This window comes from Heliconius melpomene, chromosome 4 (assembly GCF_056956725.1).
Source record: "Heliconius melpomene rosina isolate 202511_hmr_F chromosome 4, ASM5695672v1, whole genome shotgun sequence".
NCBI lineage: Eukaryota > Metazoa > Arthropoda > Insecta > Lepidoptera > Nymphalidae > Heliconius > Heliconius melpomene.
In genome coordinates, this window is record NC_140392.1 from 6,545,867 (window position 1) to 6,557,474 (window position 11,608).

At 35.9% G+C, this 11,608-nt stretch overlaps 1 protein-coding gene across 1 annotated transcript in view; it reads right to left on the reverse strand.

The window, feature by feature from the left end:
* The window catches only part of LOC146539568 (protein groucho-like), a 51,063-nt gene extending 47,549 nt beyond the window's left edge, over positions 1-3,514 (reverse strand). The window contains exon 1 of the mRNA XM_085208076.1: positions 3,308-3,514. Within this exon, the coding sequence (XP_085064202.1) occupies positions 3,308-3,376 (69 nt within the window). The 5' untranslated portion in view covers positions 3,377-3,514. The remainder of the gene's footprint in view (positions 1-3,307) is intronic.
* Positions 3,515-11,608: the final 8,094 nt, after the last annotated feature.

The window sequence follows — 11,608 nt, forward strand, 5'->3', positions numbered from 1 at the left end:
AGACCAAGTAAACGTTCCCCTCAAGAAAAAGATTCCCATAAATTATCGCCGAAAAGGTCAAATTAAAATACAATGAAGAGTTTTTGAGTGGCAGCATTGTGCCGAGGGCCGCCCGGATGAAAGGCCCGCATCCACAAAAACAAAACTAAACAGAATGCGTTTAAACGGATATAAAAAGAAATACGTGTTCTTATTTCAAATTATTGAATACGTCTGTCTGCCCACGTCTACCTGTTCGCTCGTTCCTTTTGTTGGAATTTCGAATGAACTGAATGAATTCGAGCGAAATTTCATCCGTAAAAATTTGTTGGAACGCTTTTTTTTCTAAGTCGTTTGGTATATGATGAATAAACGCGAAACCTTTGTTTCGGAACATTTTTCTTCATAAGAAATTAGCTTCCCATATTAAAAAAGTTTGTTAACGTTCTAAAAGGCACACATGTAGGTATTCTTTGAGATATTTTAATAATCTTTTTTCCAAATCAAGCAAAATTGCTTTTAAACAAACTTTTTGCGCGATTCAATTTACAAAGCAAAAACGTAGATAAAAACGAATAATTCGCCAATTATTATTTATTCAGAACCGAGTAGGGAATTTGCATAATTTCCCATTGATTGAAGAAGTCACGCGACGCACCTACAACTATAGCGATTCACGCGCGGCCATTTGTTATTTCTGTCACGAACTCATTACCATCTCCGTACTCCGAGAAAAAGGGGAAATAGATCGATGTCAAGTGTTTATTAGTGTTATTAGATGCCAACGACTAAAAGTATACAGGTTCAGCAGCTTAAATATAGCACGGTCAAAGAGTCGTGGTCGCCTTGAATTTAAATAAGAGCGAGAATAGAGAAAAATGCGCAGTTAACTTCAGAGCAGTCACGACTAGTTGACCGTACTATACCATTCGCACTTATAAAGTAAATACGCGTATACAAATATTTAAACACTGGGATTGGTTTTGAAATGTTATTGTCTAACGTGAAACACGAACGATTTTAAACCTTATTTGCTTTTAATGAAAAGCACATAAGGGTGTGAGTTTTTTTTCCACTGTAATGTATAAATTGTTAGTTAAACTAATATGGTAGCTATAATGCGGTTTGGAAAGCTGATTTGACTTTCTGAGAACGTCGGTCGTACGGGTTCGGTTGCTAAATTATTTCTCACGAACAAAAATGTAAATACATCGTCCCGATTTAGCGTTCAGAATATATTGCGAAACGGTTACTAAATATTATATTAATTATCTAGATATATACTTTATAATAAGTTTTTGTTGCTCTAATTTAAACTTATAAAATTAATCTTAATCAAAGTTTTTTGGGTTTTTTGTGAGACAGGAGGAGGACTGAACCTAGTGTTAAGATTAATTTGTATTCGTTGTATTTTGGGTACGGAACTCAAGGCTTTGATTTGTCTGTCTATTCATTAATTACTCATTAACATTTTTTTACATACAAAAAGGGTATGATTTTAGTGGGAATCGAATCCAATACAACCATATTCTTTCCAGTCAAATACTTTATAATTGTACAGAGACATTTATAATTTTTGATTTACAAACAATGTCTAATTTAAATATAACCTTGTTATGAGATTTTTTTATAATAATATTATTCATATTAATAATTATAAATTATTATTTAAAATAGCTGAAGAAGAGTAGTGAGTTTGACGGCGTGTTTGGTTTGATGGACTTGTTAGCATACTCCAAATTTGATGTTTGTGCGAACTGATAACGTTATCACATGAATGTGGGGAATTATTTTAGAGGATTTACTCAACGTACTTTATCAGTGGCCCTGCTACGCAATCCCAAGACACGTTTTTGTCGGTAACGTAGTAAGGAAGAAGTATATTTAGGGGATTTTATCCTTAATTGAAAACAGTAACCCTATATTAAAAATAATAATTAAATATTTTTCATTATTATAATATGAAATAGCCGACAGACGATGTAAATAATATTAATTTAGTATTTATTTATACCTAATTGATAAATAATAAAAACGAACCAACGTCAAATAAATAATACTTACGAGCTGTTCACGAAAACAGAGTAAATAAAAGTGGTTATTTGTGAAGACGTGAAAACGCGAGACGCCATCATTTGTTCGTAGCGGTAATTCTGTCAGTCAAATATTGACCGAGCGAGAGAGTACCTAGGACGCGACACGGATTTCGAGCAAACACACAAATAGGCATTTACATTAACACCCCCCCCCCCAACTCCCTCCCACACCCTCCCCCCAACTCCCTCGCTCTATGCCAGTCATAAAGTAGAGTCGTAAAAGAGTAAAAAGCCTTCTGTCATACGTAATACGGTTAACACTATACAAATTCAATAGAATAGATGTTAAAATTTTCTGGGATTTAACTATATTATTCGTATTTCATTTTATGGCAGTGCGTTAAAGTTATATTATTATAAATTATACACGCCCATCTTCTATATAAATTATTCACAAAAAAAATGGAGATTAAATATATTTTCGACGCTTATTAATTGTTACGAGAATTTAGTTTCAGCTTTATAAATGATATTAATTTTTATTCTTCTAATTTATTAACTATTAAGATATGCTGAATATATGAAAATGTTTAAACTAATTAAACTAACTGTGCCCGCAGCTTTTATGAATTTTGTAATGATTTTTAAATTGCTCCAAGATAAACCCCGTCGGAATTCTGTAGTAACGACAGATGTACGGCGGCCTGTCGGTTATTTAACGTTGAGAAACGTTTTATTTTTATTTAAAAACCTTCATTTTAATTTACTGACATGTTTACAATGTTTTCGAATAATGCTATAAATATTTTATATTTCAAACATGTGCACGACATATGTTTCACTGTTTACGATTAGAACTATAATTACTTAAAAGTAATTTATCGAAAAACCATAAGAGTGTTATACTAAATTACTATAAAAGTTTACAGGCAATTTCACAGGTAATTGAGTGTGTCCGACATTGCTTCTATAATTGCCTCAGCGGGTGGCGACATTTGTGCTTTTGTATTTACTTGTATTGTATTTTACTTTTAAACGGTCAAACACAATTACTTGATTTCTTTCGTACGTTGAACTTTAAAAGAAATATACAAAAACAATATTCAAGGAAAACATTTAAATCTGTGAATGATATCTAAATAATAGAAACCGCTAATGTAACACGTTAATGCTAACGGGACAGTTTTCTCCGCACTTTCCCACAGAGAATGATTTATCATAACAATACAACGAGATAATAGCTAGCACGAAGATAATCTCAAGAATGATTTGTGTAAGTGAACGCGGCTCACCGGATGCCTGGCGGCCGCCACGGCAGCAGCGGCGGCGGCGGCGTTCATGGCGCCCGCGCTAGGATACATCCCCACGTCAAACACACGCGGTCATCGTCTGAAGCACAAAAAAATAAAAGGACACAGCACACACTCCACTGAAGCCACAAGATCCACACTGTACGCGCGTAAACTGGCGCGAGGTACACGCACGACCGTCACGTACGACAGCTGCAAGCGAACTGACAGGCGGGGGGCCGCCCTCCCCGGTCCCCACCTCCTCGGCCGCCCCGCATGCCACCGTACATATTTTCTCCACTCGAATTTTTCGTCGACTATCTTTATGTTTGAGGAATACTTAGGCGAATCGGAGATATACGCTCTAATAGATACGTATTATTTGGGGATTTTCTAGAGGATTCGAGGGGTCTTTGGATGTCGGTGTAATGCTATAACTGTTTCACAACTTCCATTACACGGCTGATTTGTATAAAATATAATGTTGAACAAAGTTAAATTGAGTTGATATAAAAATATTACAGACAGTAGTAGGAACGTAATATAAAGGTAGCGAAGTAATGATATGATAACAGCTACTTTTATTTCAAGTCACGCGGTAAACTTATATCAGAATAGATGAGTCGGCAGTCGGAAGCGCCGCGAGGAGGACCAACTTTGACAGATATCTAGTTTGGCGAAAGTTTTGAGAATTGGTATCTGCCTGAGAAACAAGGACAAATGTAAACTTATTTACCTCTATGTTTCAATTCAACAAGCTCTTTGATAAACAAATGAACATCTTTTTTTAACTTCACACTGTATCTGTAAACCTGGGAACCTAGGGTAAAGACAACTGCGTCCGTCCCCCACTTTCCACACATAATACCTATAATTCTGGAGGTGGGAATCGAATTCAGAACCTGTCATTTACAGTCGCATGCTTAGGTTTGTCTCTGCTAATAAAAATATTTAAATATTTTTATGAATGAGATTATTAAAAGATGAAACCTACATAATATTTATTATGTCAGTATAATGTTGCCTAATAATTAGATAGAATATCATATTATCTTAATTTAATACTAGAAAGCAACACCCATAAGTCTTTCTTTCTAAATTAATATTTATGAATATCCTGCTGACGTTGGCGCCAAATGTTTTTTTGCTTGTTTTTTATTGATTTACCCTTGACTGTAATATTGTATATCGGAACATTCAATCTAGAGATATGGATATTAGATTACTTAATTATCTTTTTGTTAAATCAAAGACAAAAAACTAGAAGTCAGTGTGTAGATATTAGAAATGTTATCGGTATTGATAGGTAGGTTATATTATCACTGCTTAAAATGTATGTTGAAAGTTAAGCTACTTAAATACTTTACTTTACTTACTTCTTACTTGGAAATATTTTTATAAGTATATATGAAATAATATTTATTTCTTTAATTAAGAACACAACTAATTATTTTCTAAGATTATTTCATATTGAAGTAAAGGATATTGATAAAAACTCGTATAGAAAAGCGTAGGTAAATGTTGCATCATCACCAATCACGCCAGTAAAAACATTTAATCATTATAATAGGAATGAGCTGACGATCGTCTAATGCTTCTGCTGTGGTACAAGAAATAAATTTTACTACAATAACTAACATCGACCGCTAGATGAGTAATAAACTATAAAGATAAAAAATAAAGAATTATAAATTATTTTTAATAATTAGGTATAACATGAAATTGTCTGAAAATCTGTGCTAAAATTTTTAGGTTAGGTATGTTGGTATTCAACAGGTTAGTTTATTTCTAGAAATTCCAAACAAAATTTCCTGTAACCATCTAAATGTGTATTTTGAAAGCAACGCAAAGCTTACACACTTGCAAATTCATACTTGCTAGTTTTTCAACAAGCAAGTATAATACTTGTAAAGTATTTCGTCCCGTAATTTACGTAGCGCTCGCAAGTAGAAGTAACGAGGCGCGACAAAAACCTTCACTCCCTCATTCTTGTCTCATTTAATTTTAAACACGTACGTATAGTTTTTAATTCGTTCGTTCGTTTATTTTCGTTCACCACAGATAGTCGCGTCGCGCCCACAGAAGTGTGGGATACGTGTTCTCGACAATGGACGTCGTGTATTTTATAGCCGTTATCGTCTGTTTGTCCACCTCTATCTCTTTACTTTTTCTGTTTTATTTTTATTTTGTTATACTAAGCTTCTCGATTACGAGTCGACATAAAAAACAACCATTCGATCGGGTTTAAAGCGTAACTTTACAATGCGGTCTCCTAAAATAAAGTTTATAGTATTTTCCCCTGGAATTGGTCCCTTGGCACGACACGGTGCACGATCGTCGCGATAACAAATAAATAGCAATCAACCGATGTTCTGGAGACGTCACTAAGTTGCCCCTATAGGTAATAGCTATTCCATTTTTATCACAAACCATCTGACAGCAGTTTTATTCTATTGATGTAACTTATTCTTAGGCGAATCTATAAAATAAATTAGATAAAAACAAATAAATAAACTTACGTAAATTGTATAATGTTTAAATATAAATCATTTATCTAACCAAAACAAAAGTCTAAACTAAATGGACGACATAATCTAAATAAATATCGGTAGCATTCCTCGGGCGCGATCAAAGATCAGTCGGTTCATTACTGTAATGTAAACAGGCGATTAATTGGCAAGTCTGCACAACAAACGTGGGCGAGTGGCTACAGCGCACCACGCGTTAGCTCTGATAGGATATAACGCTCGCTCTCGTTAAATTCAACATAAGTATTTTTTCCTCTTATGTATGACTAAAAACAATATATATCCTCAATTAGTATGTTTTCTCGATATTTGTGGTTGGAACTGTATAATGACTTCCTTTATGTTACATAGAAAACACAAGCTACTATCTGTCCTACTAATACAGAGACTTCTTGTTTATATTAAATTTTTAATTTATAGTGGTAAGTAATGCAAGTAGATACCGATGTCAAAATAAACTTTTATAAATTCCTTATCTTAAAAAGAAAATTTAATTTATTTTTTAAGCAATTCCTACATAAATAAAAATAAAATATTAAATAATTAAACTAATTTACTAAATTAACTAAAATGATTAACCTAAAATACCCCAATATAATCTATACTAATAAAGGAATACATACCTAAATATAAATAAGTAAATACGAGTCGATAATTACATGACAAATCTTCACTGGCGTGAGTAACACGCAACTCGCAACTCGCAAGCGAAACGAGCTGTATTATGAAGCGAACAATTAGTTGTATAACGCGGCCATTGTGCCAACGCCGGTGCCAGTGCCAGTGCCAGCCTTTGTGTGTCCCGCGATTCCCAGAAGGCACAGATTCCATTCCATTCTTCTTAATTTTTTTTTTTGCTTTTTTTTTGTTATCGAATTAATGTTTATTATCTATGGTTTAGATGTTTTTTTATTATTATTATTTTTTAATAGACATAGGAAACCTAGTGTTAAGACACTCCCCATTCTCCACCGAATTGTGTACGTCTTACGTATTGAGTGGCGGAATTCAACGCCGCGCTTTAGTCTCGACACTAGAGTGAAGAAGTGTATTTAAATATTAAATATTTCATTTCTGAGATTGGGAATCGAACTCAGAACCTACTCTGCGCTACGACTCTCCTCTGGCAATTAAATAAATACAAAATTTCCTTAATTGTCAAAGTATTACACTTACACCCAAAAATAATTATTATTTTCTTATTATATACTTATCTGGTGTATTAAATCTGCGTTCAGCTCACTGACGGCGATAAGTGTATATCACTTCGTAATTATATAGTAAAAGGTTAAGTTCTTGATATATTAGATTTAGAGTCGGACTTAATCTCCCGCTTTCGTAATTACAATTGCTCGATTAGTGAGTGCGTTTGTAAATCAAGTTGAGATCGAAAGAGACGGTGCTTTTAATTAGTATCTATTTTAGATACAGTAGTTACCTATGTAAGTAATAAGTACTATTAAGTTTATCGTATCCCATATATAGCGGGATAGGAAAGTGAGAACCTAGTGTTAGGATTTACTGATTCCTGGAAGCATTGCGTGTTGAGCGATGTAACTCAACGCTGTATTTTGCCTCGATAAAAGAGCGGAGAAAAATAATGCCTCTAAGTTATGTAGGTTTAAGAAATTTTCGAAACACGATTATTTTTGCAAATGTTAGATTGTTATATCCACTTTCACTGATATTTGTTCTATATTCCACAGATAATGTCATACAATAGTGTTGTTACAATCTTCTAATTAATATAATGAATAACAAATTATACCATCAAGGAATATCCTTGTTAAAACAGTTTGTTATTACACGCATTGAATTAGTGTTGAACTTATGATCTTGTCATCACGCGGCGTAGGTACCTACCTACGTTAGATAGGTAGGTGAGTGGCTGTACGTATACCTGTGTCCTGTATAGGTAGGTATAGACTGTAGGTAGTTTATTGTTTTTATTTGGAGATATCCAGTTGTTTTATGTCAATTAAAATTTAGATTTTTAGAGATATGCAGAGAAAATATTTTAACTAAGTAGGTACCTACTTATTTTTAGCATTTGAGTTTATGAAGCAATTAAATGATTTGGGTATATTAAAAAATATACCTAAGTAGTTTGTCCATGTGAAAATATGAAATATGATTTTTTTTTCAAAATAATAATATCTAACAATACGACACCCAGTATTATTTTCAATAAGTATTAGGTACAGTGGGAACCTATAGGTACTAACTTAGTTACCTAAGAGTCCTAAGTTAAATTGAAATTTTTATATTTTTTTATTGGCAAGGTGTAGGTTCCTATATGGTGCCTAGGTAGGTAATTAAGTACTAATTATTAATGGGCATGTAATGTCGTATAAATTACATAATAAGTACTTCATAAATATTTTAAAGGTTAGCATAGTATTATTAAGTAGCTGTATTCAATACCTATGTTTTTGTATGTCAGCTAACTAAACAAATAAGTAAAGGTATAAAAAATATATAAATAACAAAAATAAAAACAAATTTGAACCCATAACCAACATGCATAATAAACAAAATCACTGTAACACTATCTTAAACTGCGTCACAAGGCGCCAATCTCCAGATTAAAAATATCTATCTAATTATAAAAATTATCAAAATATCTACTTAATTAAAAGATAAACATACAAACATGTTAATTGTATTATAATATGTATGTACGTATGTACGTATGTGAATATCTGTAATCGCGGCCTAAGCATTATCAAGGTGCCAACAGGCGGCGTTAAAGCGACGGCGTGAAGGGGGAAACGTACCGAAGAGCTCATAGTTGGGTAGCGTGAATTATAATATAAGTAAGTAAGTATATGATAATTTAACACGCTTGCATTGGTAAAACTTGCTTTAAGTATTTGGAATCGTTGTAGATTATATTTTAAAATCTGTTGATCTATAAAATACGCGTTAAATAACAAAAAAAAATTTCGTAGGATTCGAACTCACAACCTGTCTTTACAATCGCACCCTTGCGCCATGACTGACTTCTCAGAAACTTAAGAAACATTAATAAAACTTATCACCTACAAAATTTTATTTTATAATACATTTATAATTTATATTCAAAAGTCATAAGGTTAAATAGTCAATACGACCACACTAATGACATAAATTCGTCAACAGTCAACAACATTAAAGATTACTACGGTATGTAGAAAGCAGGTGGTAGCCACTAGCCAGTGTAAGCATATTAGTCCCGAGAGTGCTGCAGCCGAGTGTACATCACACCGTACTCCGTAGGTAATAAGTACACTCAGTATAATATTGTTCGTGAAGGAATGCCATTTTAATGACCGCGGCATTGTTCGGGCGGCGGCGTGCGTCATCTTAGTTTAAGAGCAGAGAGCTGCCCAACTATTTTCATAGATTCTCATCTCTTGGCTGAGCTTAACTAGGCGATTGTTCATTTTCATTAAATCATTCACTCGCTCACTCGTTCATTCATTCACTCACTCACTCACGAAGCACGAAGCCGTGCGTTTTAGAAGATTGATTTATGATTGGTTTTATTGTGACACTGGTTACCCCACGCACATACCTAACTACTAGTTCGCTATGCCAATAATAAACTAAGTTGATTTACCTAATGCCTCGTATTATGAGAATAATTAATAATGACATAAAATTTTGAAACGAAGACATTGGTTTTTAATATGTGCAATTTGAAAGGGTAATTTAGTGCAGGCGAGGCAGACGAGGCAGACGAGGCCAGGCAGACGAGGCAGCGAGGCAGGCGAGGCGAGCAGTAGCGGTAGGTATCATTATTTTTTTAGACAAGACGGTCGTGTGTTGAATAGCGATTGCGGCTACCGGACAAGCATACTTTATCGGACGGCGGTCGACACAATACGCCTACGTCGATGGCTATCGGCCCGCGTTCCACCGCCGGTCCGCCACCGCCATCACCGCCGCCGCCTTTTATTTCCTTTTAGACAGGTTCTTACCTCACTGTTTTTCTTCTTATACGTAGTAAGTACTTGAAGTGTCTCGTACCATTTATGTTATTAAATCGCGACGTACTTTATGTATGGTATAATAGTTTAAATATTACTAAGACCCTATTACTCTTAGCTAGTGGATGTAATAAGCGATATCCGCAAGTATCTCTCGGTCTCGAGTGATAATAACTCAGTGAATGCAGGCTCGGAGGAGCAGGAAGTGCGAGAGCGAGCCGCGACCCGCGACGTGCCATTAGCGCCGCGCATTCAATAATAATGAACGAGCCGCACCGAAATATCCCCTGTTTACACCCACTCGCCGCTTACCGCTCTCCGCTCTCCGCTCGCCGCGCTCGCCGCCGCACCGACCGACCGCATTTTATTTTTTCGCTGTCGCACATTTCGCCGTCATAGCTATTTCCACTCGAGGCATTATACTCGCGTACGTGTGTGAGTCGGTCCACGTGGACTGCTCCGTCGTCGTCGAGCGGAATCCGCCGAATACGCGGTCCCGATTGGCCGTATGGCTAGGATCGCTTATTAAGGGCGGAGTTACACGCAATTCTGGGTTCCGATTGGTCCGGGCGCCGCACGGAGCCGTTGCTATTGGCGGAGGCGATTTTTATAAGCGCGGCAGTCCACGTGGACTCGTTTATCTATTCAGACGCCGGCGGCGCGGTCGCGGGGGGCGGCCGGGGGGTATACGGGCAATCAGTAAAGGCGGGAGGAATACGGCCATATTTATAAGAGCTGCGGGGATGCAATCACGAAGCGGCGCGGGAGAGGCGCGGGGGGTGCGCGGGGGGCGCGGCAGGGCGGCGGGAGGCCGGGAGGGCGGCGGCCATTTTGAGGGCAGCTCTTTTTATTCGTTTTTCGCGCGGGGTGCGTCGGCGACGGGAGCGCGGCGTGCGCTAATTGCGGGGGTAATGAGGGCGCTCCACTCGGCTCGCTCACTCTATTAAACTCGCTCGCTATCGACTGCCTTATTGATTTGTCCTTAATCGAGCTGTCGCGGAGCGGTGAGACAAGGTTCGACGTGGTGTGAACGAAGCACCTTACCACCGGCCAGGTAGCCGATCACCACTCACCACACGATGCCGCGGCACCGCTACATGCGCGCAAATTGAATTGCAATGATTGGAAGCACCGACCACCGCAATCACTATCGACACCGACAACCGACACAACACTAGCTCTTACGTGTACCTATTTATACACTTGCCTATAAAATATAACGAGTTGCCTGTTCACAGTTCCTTTTGTACCGAGACATTGTTCAGCTCCGTTAAAACACACTTTAATTGGGTATCCAATATCGAAAATAAACAACGACTTTACATAAACAGACATTTTAAAACGAATGTCTACAAAATATTTTATGCTAAAACAACTTTTTGTGTAATTAATATCTATACAGTACCTACGTAGCTATATTTAAAGTAATAAAATAAATATCTATTATGGTAATTAAAATAATCTGTCTTTATTTATATCACTTCATAAGGCGTAGGTAAAAAATATTTAAGAAATAAAAAAAATGGAGACACTTGTGATAAGTTATTTTTATTGTTCAATTATTATTCTTTTTTTTTATTTCAATAATTCATTAAGAATTAAAAATTAATATATCATAAAATAGAATATATACATACTAGTACAATGCTTATTAATTAAAACTATTTTAATAAGAAATTATTGTTTTTGTTCACGCATCGGCCTTGACACAGACTCCGCGAATGCCGTATCTCATTAAAGAATAGATAAACGAGAGCAGAGTGACATTAAGATTTGTACTTGTTGCATATGTTAATTATTTTAGT